A 16660-nucleotide genomic window follows, 5' to 3' on the forward strand; every position below is an offset into this window, starting at 1 on the left:
CTGGGGTCCAGACAATTATGGCGTAGCCCATTGATTTCATATGGATATGCCATAAATGTATAAGAATACAATTGCATATTTTAAGAAAGTTTAAAAGATTATTTTTCAATCTTTTAGAAAAATATAATTGAAACACATTTCAAGATGTATATGTATGTATAGGAAAAGTTAATAATGATCTGTTATCTGTAAGCCAACACTAATGGTTGGTTCAGTCTTTCACAATGGGGTAGGTTTAAAAGGAGGACCAAGCAAAAAACAAGGAACTACAAGACCCCTCACATACCCTCCTGCCAGGTGCAAGCGGCAGGGAGCTACAGGTTGCACTGTCGTATCTTAAAGGAACCAGTCATGTCTCCAAATACTTTTAACCTACATATATGGGGTGATCCTAAACGTTATTAGCATTCTAAAGCTGTGGGGCCACTGTACTGAAAGCACAGCTACTAGAAGCAAATTAAATTTATTCCTCAAGGCAGCCTCTGGCTTTCAGTCATAGAGTCACGGCTGGCACATCTTCAGTCACTGCTTAGTACACAGTGTGTGCTGGCTGTAACCACGCCCTGGAGCTGAGTGACAGCTTTCTCTGCAGTGTATCAGTGCAAAGGCAGCTGTCAGTCAGCGCCTGGGCATGAATACAGCCAGCACACACTGTGTACTAAGCAGTGACTGAAGATGTGCCAGCCGTGACTCTATGACTGAAAGCCGGAGGCTGCTGGGAGGAATAAAGTTAATTTACTCCCGGTAACTACATTTTAAGTATGGCGGCCGCACAGCTTTAAAACACTATTAATCTGCAACTTAACCCCATATCTGCTGGTTATTAGTGTTTGGGGATATGACAGTTTCTTTTTCACTGTGTGCCTCCAGAAAAATTTCTAGTACAGTGGTTAAGCTGTCCTACCCCGCATCCGCAAATGTAATATTTTACTATAACTGACATTTTCCAGCAGTCAAAATCATATAATGTGTTTTATTTGTAGTATTTCATGAATTGCTTCTTTTTATTATTCATGGGGGTATACATTTTTTCAATGCTAAAGCAATTAAGATTTTCATATGGAGAAAACGGAGATTAATTAAGCATTATAATTGCTGAATATATTGAAAGTCATTACAGTATTTTCCAGACTAGGTAAAAAAATATATTATCTCAGTTTTACTTAACAGAAAATTTAAATGGATTATGTTTTAAGTTACTTTAATTGATTGCGGAGAAATGAAAGTCAGGAGAGCATGTAATGTTAGTATTTACGGAGCATTGCTATGCCACCTTTACATAACAGGGCTAAATAAAAGGTACAATGTTGTAATATGCCAAGCTGTGCATTTACTGTTTAATGTGTTTCAATAAATTACGACTGGCTGTGTAATTACTGAATTTCTTTAGATGTTCCTATATTATTATAAGCATAGTACAACGTAATGACGTTTTCAGGCCACAAGTCATTTTTATCTCGGAAGTTTGTATTAGCATTGTTTGTGCTAGTTAGTCTTCAAGTTGTAAGGGACCAAAATCGAGCAACTATAGATGTCTATTGGAAGCCCAACTATGCAACTATGTGTTTTTTTTTCATATAAAAGTGTGGAGGTTTCAGCTCTCTAGTAGTCACTTGAACACAGACTATCTATCCACCAGCTCTGTCTTTCTTGAGCCTTAGCACAGATACTCCTACCTCAGCTAGTCAAGCTGCCTTTTATTAGGCATGTAATATCCAGACTGGTGTATGGTAGCAAACTTTCTCACCCATTCTCTTTTTGTCACTGTCAGGATTAATGTTGCCCTTCTACAGTTTGACCACTAGTGACCACTGTTGTTCACTTTAATAATTGTGCTTTAGTTTCACTCTTTACCACTGGAGGCTGCTGTTGGGTTTTGCAATTGTCATTAACCAAGATGGTGGATTCTGAATTTATGGAATCCATGTTGTTTCCTGTTTGGGCCTACTTAAAGCCGCATGGATCTTTCCCTCATAACTTGAATATTGGTTCTAGCTGTTAGCCTAGTTTCAGTCTCCAACTCCTGAACATTCTTACCCAGATTTTTCTAATTCATTTACGGATTGTTTCCTACAACTCCTTGCTATCCCCAAGAACTTCTACTACCGCTTGCTGTTCTTGCTTGTGCTCCTTTGGACACAGGTTTCCAGCAGTACTATGCTGGGTGGGACTGGGGTGTCTGGGGCCCACAGGGAAAATTGACTCTAGGGCCCACCCTACATCTATATGCAAATACCTATTAGCTATTATTCCCACTATAGTGGAGCATCGACTGTAAAACACAGGCGGCTCCTGCACATCTACTGTGCACATACTATAACTCGAATGTACACAGAATTACGATAGTTTGCATTAAAGGTTTTTTTGATGAAAACAAATATTTACCGATCCACAGGTTAGATAGGGATTTAACTAGTGTTGAGCGAGCACTAAAATGCTTGGGTGCTCGAAGCTCGGGACAGCTCACCGTGATACTCGGGTGCTCGACCCGAGCAATGAGCCCAATGTTAGTCTATGGAAGACCCGAGCATTTTTGCAGCGCCACCCCCGGCAGTCTGTAGAAAGACTAAAAAGTGCCCAAAACGATAGTGACAGTGCTCAAATGACATGGGGACAGCATGGGGATCACCCCAGGAAGCATTTTTGACCCCCAGGTCACTGCTGTCAACAACGTGGTCAGAGGTATTAAGCCACTTTATGGACTCATAATAAAACATTCAAAAACGTAACTGAAATTGTTTTCCTGTGAAATATGTTAAGGAACATCCTTTCCAGGGTAAAGACTTGTGTATAAGGTAAAAGAGGATTTAGATGAAAAAAAAAGGATTTTTCCTGGCCCCTGAGACCTGGGGCTAAGTCTAGCAATTTGAGCAGCAGCAGCACACAGGACTGTAATGCAGTGTTTGGTGGTATAACCACTGTGTCTCCTATGCAGCCTGCCTGCCTGCCTGATATCTGGGATGGATATTAGTCCTCAGAAGGACTGTTTGTTTGATTTTGCAGGCTTTAGAGACCCTACACTACCTATTTCGCAGTATAAATCTCTCCCTAGCTCAGCAGCACTCTCCCTACACTGTCTGATCCGGAGCGACTGTGTCCAAGATGGCGGCGCCCGGTTTTAAATACTCAAGGTGACTCTGTGCGGCCAGCCAATCACTGTAATGCCCACAACCAACATGGCTGCGGCATTAAAGTGACTGGCTGGCAATCCCTGCATGTTCATTGGCTCTGTAAAAAGCGCCAAACATGCAGGGCGGAGACCCGAGCTCCCGCCCGAGTAACCCGAAAATGCTCGGTGCTCGCCGAACATCCCAAGTAGTGAGATGCTCGGGTGAGTACCGAGCAGTGTCGAGCATGCTTGCTCAACACTAGTGATAACTTATTGATGGGTGGAATCTGAGCACTGGAAACCGCACCGATCTGAAGAATGGGGAATTTTTATCCCTATTTTAAAATGAAGCGGCAGGTGGGATGTCTGACTACAGCTCCATTCATCCTCTTTGGGGTCTTCCAGAAAAAGCCAAGTGCAGCCCCTTAGATAATGAATGGATCAGTGGTTGAGTCGCACATGCCACTCCATACTGAGGATAAAAGCTCCACATTATGCAGATCGGTGCAGGTACCAGCAGTCGCCCCCCACCAATCAATAACTTATCACTTATCCTTCAGCCATGTTCAGTATTTGATCAGTATTTTACCTCTGTATTTGTAAGCCAAAACCAGGAGTGGAACAATCAGAGGAAAAGAATAATAGAAATACATCACCACTTCTGCATTTATCCCCCACTCCTGGTTTTAGCTTACAAATTCGGTGTAATATACTGACCAAATACTGAACTTGTGAATGGGGCCTTAGGATAGGTGATTATTTGTTTTCACCATAGAGCACCTGTAAGTGCATATTTTCTACTGTGTAATAGTCACAGGACAGAGAGGGGTTAAACATCCAAGTATTTAATCTCTATTGGAAATCAAGAATCTTCCCTTTATTGATATCAGAGAGAACAAATGGCCGCCATACACAACACAATCCGCTATACCAAGAGCAATATCACCACATACAAGGATGACCAGACTACATATTAACACAACACTGTGACCGAATAATACCGCATACAAGGAACAAATACCGCCACACTATGACCAGACCACATAGTGACCGAATAGCACATACAGGCGATTAATACAGTTACACCATGACAAGACCACATATTACCTCCACATAGCGACTGAATAATACCGTTACACCATGTCCAGACCACATAGAGACTGAATAATGCTGTCACATCATGACCAGATCATATATTACCACCACGTAGTGACTGAATAATATGGTCACACCATGACCAGACCATGTATTACCACCACAGTGCCCGAATAATACCGCATACAATGAACAAATACCTCCACACCATGACCAGATCATATATTACCACCTCATAGTGACCGAATAATACTATAGTGATCATTAATAAAAAACACAATACTAATAACACTAATATTATCACTGGTGACATTATACACAGGAGCTCTGTATATAGTGTCAGTGTTCAGGTAATACAGGGATCACCGGTGACATTATAGACAGGAGCCCTGTATATAGTGTACAGGTAATACAGTGATCACCGGTGACATTACAGCATATACAGAGTACCTATATATGCTGTAATACAGGTATATACAGGTGATACAGTGACCATATCCACACAGAATTATGGGCCCCATGTAATGCTGCTCCATACAGTATATTGACCCCATGTGATGCTGCTCCATACAATATATTGGCCCCATGTGATGCTGCTCCATACAGTATATTGGCCCCATGCTGCTCCATACAGTATATTGACCCCATTTGATGCTGCTCCATACAGTATATTGGCCACATGTTGCTCCATACAGTATATTGGCCCCATGCTGTTCCATACAGTATATTGGCCCCATATAAAGCTGCTCCATACAGTATATTGGCCCCATGTTGCTCCATACAGTATATTGGCCCCATATGATGCTGCTCCATACAGTATATTGGCCCCATGCTGCTCCATACAGTATATTGGCCCCATGCTGCTGCATACAGTATATTGGCCCCATATGATGCTGCTCCATATAGTATATTGGCCCCATGTTGCTCCATACAGTATATGGGTCCCATATGATGCTGCTCCATACAGTATATGGGCCCCATGCTGCTCCATACAGTATATTGGCCCCATGTGATGCTGCTCCATACAGTATATTAAGAAGGAAAGAATTGTGCGGTGTTAGGGAAGCGCTAGAACAACTAGTTAGGGAATTAAGGTTATAAAACACAAACCTTTTATTGTTTAATACGCTCTCTAACGCCACAACGCGTTTCGATAGCAGAAGCTATCTTCCTCAGGTAGGAAGAAGATAGCTTCTGCTATCAAAACTCCAGGAGCCCATTAATGTTGGAAATATGTGAAACTGGCCCTACTCTGCACCAATTTCCAACCTATTAGATCTCTGTTCTAGAAGATTTGGAGCAGTATGTAGGTAGGGAACAAACACTTCGCGTGAATGTTCTTTTCTATCGTCAGATTTAGATTCCCACAATTTTATTATGTTTCCTCCATTAAATAATCCTTAAAAACTTTGTTTCTTTATTCCATGATGTAACGTATGACAGGCACAGTGAGGATCTTCAAAACGTACAAGTTTCAAGCGGGTACACTACTCTTTCTTGTGGTCAGGATAGGCTTGGAATATTTTAGTTGTGTCTGTCGTATGTTACATGGAATAAAGAAACATTTTTAAGGATTATTGAGTGCTGGATTATTGTTTTATATTTCTGTCATTCTTTTTATAAAGGTATCATTATTTATATATTAATCATTATAGTTGAAATTCTGGCCTCAGTTATAGACGTTCAGTTGAAATCTTCAAGTTTTTTTCCTCTTTGAAGGTCACTGTGAGCATGAACTTCATATTCAAATATTTATAAGCTTTTGCTTGAGTTTCATTGAATTGTTAGCATAAATTATACTTTTCTCATTTCATCTATGATATTTAAAAAAAAAAAACCCTATGCTTTTTTCCACAGCTGAAATTTTCTGAGTCGGACTATTTTGGAAATATACTGCAGACACTACATTTTCTATCACAATCAGATTTTCATTGGCTGAGGAAAGAAGTTCCAAAAAAAGAGTAAGTAATGCATGTTACTTTCCATTTTCATCTAGATGGGGGTAATTTTATTTGTATGGTGTGCAATTAATAATAGTTTTGTCTTAAGGTTGTGTGCCCACTTTTCGGTTTTTAAGCGTTTCCGCAGCGGCGTTTCCGCTGCAGAAACGCTTAAAAAACGCTTGGTAGAAGGTCTGCCATGTTCCCCAATGATAATCCGCATGCGCTGTGCACATGCTGGGGAAATTTCCGCTGCGGATTATCATTGCGGAAAAATCCACAGCACTACCAATTATTTTGCGGAAGCGCGGCGAATCACTGCATCTGTACATGCGGATTCCATGCGTTTCAATGTGCGGATGGTACCCGGGTTTGGAGAAGAGGAGATTCTCCTCCGGACCCGGGTGCCATAGTACCTGTAAAAAGAAGAATAAAATGAAAAAGAAATATTATACTTACCTTCTAATGGCCCCCGGTGTGCTTGTCTCGGCTTGCCGGCAGCTCGCGGTGGACTGAAGGACCTGCGGTGAAGTCATTTAGTCATGTGACGGGTCACGCGACGCTGACGTCGGCATGTCCTTTAGTCTACCGCGAGCTGCCGGCAAGCCAAGACAAGGACACCGAGGGCCATCAGAAGGTAAGTATAATATTTATTTTTTATTTTTTGCCATTCTTTTAGTCACACTATATAAATCCATGCTGTTTGCATGGTATATAGTGTGATCAAGTTGTCAAGCACTTTCCAAGTGATGCTAAAATCGCTTGGAAAGCGCTTGACAATCCGCATGTGGAAATGCATGTGAAGAACGCTTCACTTCCGCTTGTCCCTGGCAGGAAAAACGCATGTACAATCCGCATGTAAAATCCGCATGCGTTATTTTCTGCCAGGGAGATGCAGAAACGCTCAGGAAAAAATCCGGAGTATTTCTGCATTGTGGGCACATAGCTTAAAGGGAATCTGTCAGCAGTTTGTTGCTGTATAAGCTGAGGACAGCATGAGGTAGGGGTTAAAACATAGATTTCAATGATGTGTCACATGTCAGGCTGTGTGCTGTCGTTTATTTACAATGAAGGTTTTTTCACTTGGCTATTATCATTGTTCGGACTACAGCAGCTACAGCAGCATGTTGCAGGCTAGTCTGACTCCGCCCCCTCCTGTGATAGGCAGCTTACTGTCTATAGATAATGTACATACATAGCCTGGTGTGGACGGGGTTAGCTTTCTCAGCTCTGCTGCGTTGCTCAATCTAAGACCTCTGATTGTGTCAGAACCGCGGCACCCAGTAAACTAAGTGATATATTGTAAGATTCAGGGTCTCTTTGCCTACATTATGCTGCTCTCAGATGAGGTAGCAAAAACCTGCAGACAGATTCCCCTTAATGCATACTGTATATTACATCTACAATTCAAGATAAACACGTTTTAGGATAAGCACTATAGCGCTATTAAGCACTATAGTATATAAATTCAAGTTTCTATTCTATATTTAAAAATAAAAATAAAAAAAAATTGCAATATTTATTTATTAGCTTCATTTACCTACATACTTCACATTCTAGTCTTTTCAATAAGGGGCAGAATAGGAGAAGACTTTAAATACTTTAGTTCTTTTCATCCTCTTTACACTAAAGAGAGAGAGAAATAGGTAACATAACTTGCATACAGAATACTCAGGGGGCAGCAAGAATAAAATGAGAGCAAAAACTGACCACTTTTGACCTGGTGAAAGTTTTCTTTTTCACCAGAGATACAGTATAGTTTTAAAAATAATTTCAGCACTTAAAGACTTATCTAGTGTATTGACCTGTTTTCTATGCCGCAGGTGGTAACTCTCGCAGTAATTCTAAGAATGTTGGCAATCAGTTTTAGTCTGAAATCCATTTTTGGCTAGGATATGCCATCGGTTTTTGATCAGCAGGTGTTCCAATGAAAATATTGCAGTGCTATTTCAATACTGTGGTCTCTTCACATTCTACTGTGCACAGCAGTGTCTTAGCCACCATCAGTGCAGGGAAACTGCAGCACAGCTCAACTCAAGCGAACCATACTGCAGTCCAATGCTAGGTGGCTGGGACTGTTTCTCAATCCGGTAGGAGTCTTGGCGATATTCCATTCGTTTTTAAGATGGAAAAAGAATTACTGATAAATAATTTCTAAAACGTTTTTCTAGTTTTTAAAAGTCCCTCCAAAAACTAAACAATGAAGGTATTCTTTTTGTTGCCATCCAGTGTAGGAATATTATTATTATTTTATTTTTTGAGCCCCTTAGTGACTAGGGCAAATTTTTCAAATCTGAAATGCGTCACTTTATGTGGCGATAACTCTGGAATGTTTCAACATATCCCAGTGATTCAGAGATTGTTTTTTCGTAACACATTATATTTTATGATAATGGTAAATTTAGGATCATATGTTTTGCGTTTAGTTATAAAAATATAAAAAATTTGACAAATTTCTAAAAATTAGCAATTTGCAAACTTTGAATTGATTATCCCTTTAATCCAGACAGTCATACCACACAAAATAGTTAATAAATAGCATTTACTTCATGTCTAACTTACATCAGCACCATCTGTAAAATGTTCTTTTAGGATGTTAGAAGCTTTAAAATTGTAACAGTAATTTTTTTGTTCAGGGAAATATACAAAATTTATTTTTTAGGAACTTATTCAGTTTTGAAGTGACTTTGGGGGATCTATATCCTGCAAAATCCACAAAAGTTATACCATTTTAAAATCAGCACCCCATAACATATTCAAAACTGCTTTCAGGTTGTTTATTAACTCTTCAGATTCTTTTCAGGAATTAATTCAAAGTGGCATGACAGGAAAGAAAAAATGTTATTTTTACCACCTAAATGTTGCTAACTTCTGAACGGGCCACAATAACCGGCGGACTCTAAAGCCATTATTTGAGTATGAATTGCCATGACAGCCATCAGGACCAACCAATCATTATCTCAGAGTGCTGATGGGGTTAAAGAGGCCTCCACACTCTGTTAACCATCTAGATCCCAGAGTCAGTATTGACAGCAATATCTATGGGGTTAAACAGTCATGGTCAGTGTCAACACCGATCATGGCTGATCTATCAAAGAGTCAGCTATAGTGTACAGCGGACAGCTGCTGCATTTTCACACATCGGAGAATGCTATTCACTAATATCTCAGGTCAGTTTTAAATCTTTTTGGCAGTCACTAAGGGGTTAATCCACATATGATTTCAGCCACCGTATGACAGCATAGTATATTGAGTTGCGTTAGATTGACTTATGATTTAATGATTTCAGAATTTTTATTTTCTTGATAAGTGTATGAAATAATTGAAAATGTCTAATTTGAAGAAATGGTTACAATTGTTCTTGCACTTTTACCATTGCTGTACTTTTAATAAATGTCCCCCAAAGGATCCATTTCTTTCCAGGGTCCTCACAATTGGCCTCAGTTATGATTCACTGAGGAATATCTACAATTCTTTTGCTGCTCATGTTTAATCAGATTAATTGTGTTACATAAATCCTCAAAGCACTTTAGCTTCATTAATTAATATCCGTTTCTCTGAGGCACCACAAGAATTAGCCACTGAGCGGTACGGCTTTATAGGCCTGTCTCTATTTGGATGCAAGATGAAATATCCCCTGCTGTGCCTACATTTCATGTGTGTCTCCATCAAAGTCTTTTTCTTTCCTTTCCCTTTCCAATTGCTAACTTACTCATTAAGTTATAATTGTTTTCTTCTTTGTTATTTTTGAATTCATCTGCATTTTTTCTTTTTTGTTTGTTGCATCTGACTACAGTAATTTATTTACAGTTTTAGCAAATACAAGTGTGGAGATAATATTGTAATATTAACTATTATCTTTGTTTATATAGTGCCATCATGTTCCAAAGTGTTACGCATAGATAATGACAAATGGTGATTGCAACACAGATGACACCAAAGGAGAGGATCTTGCCTGTTAGAGGTTTTAAAGAGAACCTGTCAGCAGGATTTAGCAATATAAAATAAAGACATGGCTGTAATGGCGCTGTTCTACTGATTAAACTGATACCTTTGGTAAAGGAATCCGATCTTTGGTTCTTGTTTATCAGCCTCTAAAATTTTCGTCTAATGATGTCTCAGCATTGGGGCTGGACTGGGGGTGGTGTCTTCTTTTGCTCCTCCACACCTCTGCCTGTCTCCTGTGTTGCTATGACACATCACTGATTATTCAGTCACCTGCCTCCTTTTTGAAATTTTGCACCGCTGCTGTCATAGGAGTGGGTGACGAGTGTGCAGTGTGATTCCATGGCCGGTCTTCAATTAAATGATGCCAGAGTCGGTGCATGCGCAGATCAAGATCTTGGCTCAATGACAACTTCATTAAGCTGAAATCTCGATCTGTGCATGCACTGCCTTCGGCACCATTTATAGAAGATCTCAAGACCGGCGATGGAATCACACTGCACGTGCCACGCTGCCCAATAATGGCGGCTGCACAGAATTTCAAAAAGGAGGCAGGATGACAACACAGGAGGCAGAGGGGTGAAAGAACAGACGAAGACCCTACCCCCAGTCCCACCCTGATGCACAGAGATATCATTGGATGAAAACTTTAGAGGCTGATTAAGCAAGAACCAGAGATCGGATTCCTTCACCAAAGGTATCAGTTTAATCAGTAGAAGAGCGACATTATGGCAATGTCTTTACTTAATATTGTTAAATCCCACTGGCAGGCTTTTTTTAAACTAATGCACATGGCACAATGGGTGTAAAGCGATACACAGTTCGTAGGGGAGGAGGTGCTGCTGTATGATACTGTGCTGCCTGCTATGTGGAAGAAGGAAGTCTTGAACATAAAGCATTGTACTAAGCCAAAAACAACTTATTTTCAGATATAGAGGCACAGTAAATGCCTCAAACACTTCCATGAGTGCCCTATTACAATTCCATAATATGGCCGTACATGATGAAAGTGGTTATTCAACCGAAAAAAAAACAAATCTGAAACCAGGATTACAATTTTATCAAATAAAAAAATAATTAATCTTCACTTGACTGATTCCCTGCTGAACTAGCTCTGGTGTATCCTGCGGAGACAATATCTATAGTGAAATGAAAAGACTTTTTAAGGCACAGTTTGAGCTCTGAATATTAACTGTTATGGTTTAAAGGGGTTGTTCACTTTTCAATTTTATTACTCCATAGACTTGTCATGTTTAAAAATAACTACTACTCTAGAGCTGCTTCTCTGCTGCTTTCTTGGTATTTAAAAAATTCTAAGAAAGTTGGCACTGCTCCTCAGGAAATGAATGTAACACTGCTGGTGCTTTTCCTGTATGCAAATAACTCCAGGTGCTCAACATTAAAGTATCCTCACATTGTAGTATCAATAATAAGAACATTGTGACACTCACTAGAGCTGATTTTTAAGCTTTATTATACATCTATGTGCAGTAAAAACAGCATAGCAAGGAGGAGAGGAAAATGGGGGCTGTATCTAAGACAGTGCAGGTCATTTTGTGTGGGTTCACACTTCTTCTGGCTCCCATTTGACTCTGTGGACATGACAGCAGCAGTGACATCATGTTTACAACATATCACTGTAGTGCCATCACATTTATAACGCATGACCACTGCAGGAAATCACTGGGTTCAGTGTTCTTGTGCGATCTGACTCAACATCACTGCTGAGCCTAGTGATTAGCTGCAGTGGTCTCATACTGTAGGTGTGACGTCACTGCTGCAACCAGAGAGGGAGAGGGGAGTAAAGCTTCATTTGTTATTTTCAAACAATGCACACCTATGGACTAATTAACATTTCAAAGTTGATGTCATTAAAGCAACACATTACATAGTATAACTTGGAGATGGTATGGAATAGAAATACGAAGCAACCTTGGCATTAAGGAGACATCTGACTGGTGTACAATTACTTTCTCTCTACATTATACAACTTTAGCTGTTCAGCAATGTTCCTTTCAGATTTATAGCCACATCTGAGACTTTAGATATTTTGCTGCGATAACTAACATAAATCTACTACAGAATAAAAAGAAATACATGACATTTTGGAACCACATGTTCTCTATGCTCAAACACACATTGTCCTCTTTACAAACCTTTTCCCCAACAAAGGGATTGGAAGGAAGAGGTACATACGTGACCGGTCTCACATCTTTGCTATATCTTTCCTGAGACATATTTCTTTGTTTAGAATGCATATAGCGTAGAATACCATTTGTTCATATATGAAGTTATTTATTTGCGATTTTTTTATTTTACTATATTTCAGTTCTAATATATATTTTTCTGTGCAGATGGTACACCAGTCCTACCACTGTGAATGCATTTTACAGTGCATCGACAAACCAAATCAGTAAGCGTTCTTTATTGCTTTATTGCTGTAGTGACTCTAAAAAGTTATTCCGAAGAATTGCATTTCCATTGTTCATTTTGCTTGGATATCTTTCGCCTTGAAAAATATTTGTTTGGGCTGGGAAGTAGAATATAAAAATGAGATGAATGTACTGTTGACGAGGATACATCGATATCTACAAGTGTGTTTGTGCGAAGAAAGGATTGGAAACACTATCCTTGGCTTGATCTGCGTAAACAATTGGGTGTTTTTAAAGACTTGTCATAATGGTCTTATCTAAGAGAATCCCAGTTTACAGAACTAATGGAGAAGATTAACAATCATAAAACACAGCCACTAACACAATCTTGTGCAGAGGTTTTCTAAATATCTTAGCTCTGAGTTATGGAGATTCACATATTACCATCAATCTTTCAAAACTTTACTAAATTAGGGTTCCCCAGTGCTGAGATCTGGAGGGTTCCCCTGCTTTGTTTTTAGTTGACGACACCAATCTGCATAAAGCATTGTTAGGCTAAGGCTTTTGGAGTGGATAAATCAAATGTTTGAAAAATCGCTCAGAAATGCTTGAAAGACAGTTACTACTCATTTCTCTTATAAATCCTGTTTGCTGTTCAGCGTGTTGAGTGTTTTTTTCCGCTTGAGATTTTGAAAAACGCATGGTGGAGTAAAAGAAAGTGCAAGTCAATTATTTGTAGTGGCACAATATATCTACAAAGAAAGCCAGGAGATGTTGTTCTCTTTATTAAAAAAAAAACAACCTCAAAAAATATCTCCAACCTTTATACAAATAAATGGTTGGCCTCTTTATTAAATACAATTTTAGATATATCTTAATTAATCCATAACTACAAAGTTTAAAGAATATAAAGTACTCCTTTTTTTACCTTAGAGCACCAGTGGTATTTCCAAATTCACAACAATACCAGGAGTTTAATAGGATTACAATTAAAGAAGCATTCCCATTAATATTTTTCATTAAAGCACCACTCCAGCATTTTTTCTTATTTCACCACTGGAATGGTGCTTTAAATGTAAGTCCCCTGCCCCCTGTCTGATACTCACCTTCCGGCGTTTTATTCTGTTCTCGCCGCTGCTCCAGTCGGTCTCCGGCGAAAAGTGACCTGCTCACAGCTCCAGTGTTTCATGGAGCTGCGCGGAGGTCACTTTTCAATACAAGTCTATGATAGCCTCGTTCTGGTCTCTTTCTGGCTTTCATAGACTTGTATTGCGCTCTCGTGAAGTAGCTTCTAACTTCCAGCTAGTCAGAAGATGTGCTCACAAGATGACACAGGGAGACCGGAGCGGCCCCCAAAAAATTGTGAAGAAGCCGGAGGGTGATTATGTGACTGGGGGCACCAGGCTTAGATTTATAGAAAAACTTCAGCGCTGAAAAAATACAAAACGCTGGAGTGATGCTTTAAATGTGTGTATGTGTATGGTATGCAGTGTGAGTATGTTAATATACTCACCTACCGCCGCTCTCTCTGCTGTCTATTGTCGTTCTTCTCCTCTTTTCAGTGATGTCACTGTGACGCCTCTACTCGAAAGCCCTTTTCTTTACCCTGGGAGATGGGGGACTCGGAGTCGAGTCCTGAGATGGAGAGATGGGGTGCAGCCGTGACCCGGACCCGCTCCGTGCCCAGGGCAGTCACATTAAAAGAAGGGATGGTACGGGCTTATCCGGGTTGAGTGGCTGATTTCCACTATGCCACCTGTGGCACCTGGTGAAGGCCACCAGCGCTGCCGCAGTCCACTGAGGCCTGGTGTTAGGGCAGCCGGCGTTATTACTACTCCCCACAGGCAGAGCAAGGCCTCAGGGCAGAGGGACAGGAATGACAGGGGTAGTAACTAGAAAGTCTGTGTCGTGCGGTGTAGCGCCGAATAAAGAAAGTCCGGAGGCCATAGGGGTGAACTTCCAAGGCTTTACTCACACAAGAGATGGCAGAAGGAAGGCGACTCCCTGCTCCTCGCGGAGTTCTGTGGCCACCAGAGACGAAGGGGGTCCGACAACCTCCGAGTAAGTCAAGTGTTCAATCAGGACCCCGCACCAGAGTGTTCCTAAACTACAGACCGAGTGCTTTCCTGTCTGTGTGTGTGTAGATAGGCCGGGTCTCCCTCTGAACTTCTCTCAGAAAAAGGGAACGGGTGGCAGCTCCGCTCCTTCCGATACCCGGTGGGATCCTCAGGGCCTACCGGGCTTTCCCGACCAGGACGTGGAGTAGCAAGGTCGGGTGTCGGGGGCCGGTACCCCTCTTGCAGCCGGAATCCCTCTGAATAGATCAGGTTGGCGAGGACAGGTGGCTACACTCTAAAGCTCCGGGCCTTCTTGGTCATGGTCCCTGACCGGGCTGAGACACACATTATCTGCAGCCTGCCCCTCGACCCAAGGCCAAGGTACGAGGGCTGTGTCTCCATCCGATGTGGGCTCACACAGGATTCGCGTTCAGGGAGGGAGATCACAATCAAAAGAACGATCAAAGAACCATCAAAAGACAAAAGGGCCAAAGACCAAGATGGCTGGGTATTAAATATGAATTATTAAGTGTCACTAAAATGTGAGTCCTCCACCCTCACCCACTAAATGGTTCCCCTATCTCTTGGTTCCCCAGTCTCCCTGTAACCAGGAGGGCAGCACCTAGTGCATTCTAGCCCCCTCTGGTGGGAGAAGTGTGGTGTTGGATGTGAAGGAAGGGTCCTGACCATCGCACTGTTCTTACCTCAGAGGAGGAACACCACACTCCATTAGAGAAGTGCAGCATCCCTGTGGCGGTCGAACCCTCAGGGGCGCCACATCACCCCTCTACAGACTCTCTGGGTCACGCTGGGCTAAGTGACCTACAAATATCTTTTACATTGTAAGCCTATGGAGCATCAGAACGAGGCTCCATAGACTTACATTATAAAAGAGACCTCCAGCACAGAGTGATCCGGATAGTCTGAAGAGCGGTGACATTACTAAGAAAAGTAACAGAATGGAGCTGGATTTAGAAGAAAGCGGCAGTAGAGGAGTATATTTACATACTCACACTACATACCATACACATATACGCACATTTCATTAAGACAATTTTTCATGGGATTGCTTCTTTAATAACCCTGACACCATCCTAAGTAAATGTACATAGTGTAATTTATACATCAAGTTGTCAATGTCTGAATATTCAGGACATTTTTCTGCCTCTATTGGGAACCCCTCATTAAAAATTGTGTTTTCCCCGAAGAGCTCTAAAATACTTGCCAACAAAGAACAGACAACACTTAAATTAGTCAAACTAGACTAGTGATGATCGAGTATGTTTCATTAACCCTTTCCGGCGAGCATGACTTGGCCCTAGGTTCAGTCATTAATATCAGATCAATGGAGGTCAGGCACCCCCACTGATCAGCTATCATCAGTTCTGGCAGTGGTCAGGCATAAACAGTGTTCGGAGCAGAACAGCTCAGCTCGGTACGATGCTTAGGGCCCATTGACGAGAACTGCAGCACTTCTACTATTCAACTGCTGATCAGTGGGAGTGCCAGGTATCGGACCCCCATCAGTCTGATATCTCTCTCCAAGAGATAGATCATCAATATTAAAGTAGCTCATAACCCATTTAATAAAAGAGACATACAAATCCCTTCATAATACTTTTGCAAGTTATGTTAATCTACCTACTGTTATAGCCTTATTATTATAATACTATTTATTTATAATATTGTAATAAAGTATATAGTATGTGCACCCACTTTGACCTGGGAATGGATTGATTTACTACAAGTTTTGCAGTTTGATTCTCCAAACCGTCTTATTTTCCCAGATGATAAATAGCCATGTATTTCAGGAGTTAATATAAGTCACTATGGTAAAATGACATTGTGACATTTGATTATGTGGTTTAGAGCAGAGAATACTTCATATATTGATCTGATGATCTGTTGAACTTTATATCAGTATTAAAAACAATGCATCTTTTTTTTTTATTTGTAGTAGTGATTTGTGCTATAATTCATTCTCTGTTTTATGTGAACGTCAGGATTTCCAGCTGGAGAGCTTCAAAAACCTTTCTTTTGGGGAACAGAATATCCACGGTATGTAAACACATCGAGACATTTGGAAGTAACTGGAAGTGAAAATGACTTTGAAAGCCATAACACTTCAAAAAATCACAAGAA

General features: G+C 40.7%; 1 protein-coding gene across 1 annotated transcript in view; it reads left to right on the plus strand.

Annotated features, from left to right (window-relative positions):
• Positions 1-16660, plus strand: part of PHEX (phosphate regulating endopeptidase X-linked) — a 401425-nt gene that overhangs the window by 361434 nt on the left and 23331 nt on the right. Inside the window, exons 14-16 of the mRNA XM_073667505.1 lie at positions 6062-6165; positions 12444-12502; positions 16522-16576. Of these exons, the coding sequence (XP_073523606.1) occupies positions 6062-6165; positions 12444-12502; positions 16522-16576 (218 nt within the window). The remainder of the gene's footprint in view (positions 1-6061; positions 6166-12443; positions 12503-16521; positions 16577-16660) is intronic.

The sequence above is a fragment of the Phyllobates terribilis genome, unplaced genomic scaffold (assembly GCF_046119375.1).
Source record: "Phyllobates terribilis strain yellow unplaced genomic scaffold, ASM4611937v1 Scaffold_2__4_contigs__length_985480577, whole genome shotgun sequence".
Classification (NCBI taxonomy): Eukaryota; Metazoa; Chordata; class Amphibia; order Anura; family Dendrobatidae; genus Phyllobates; species Phyllobates terribilis.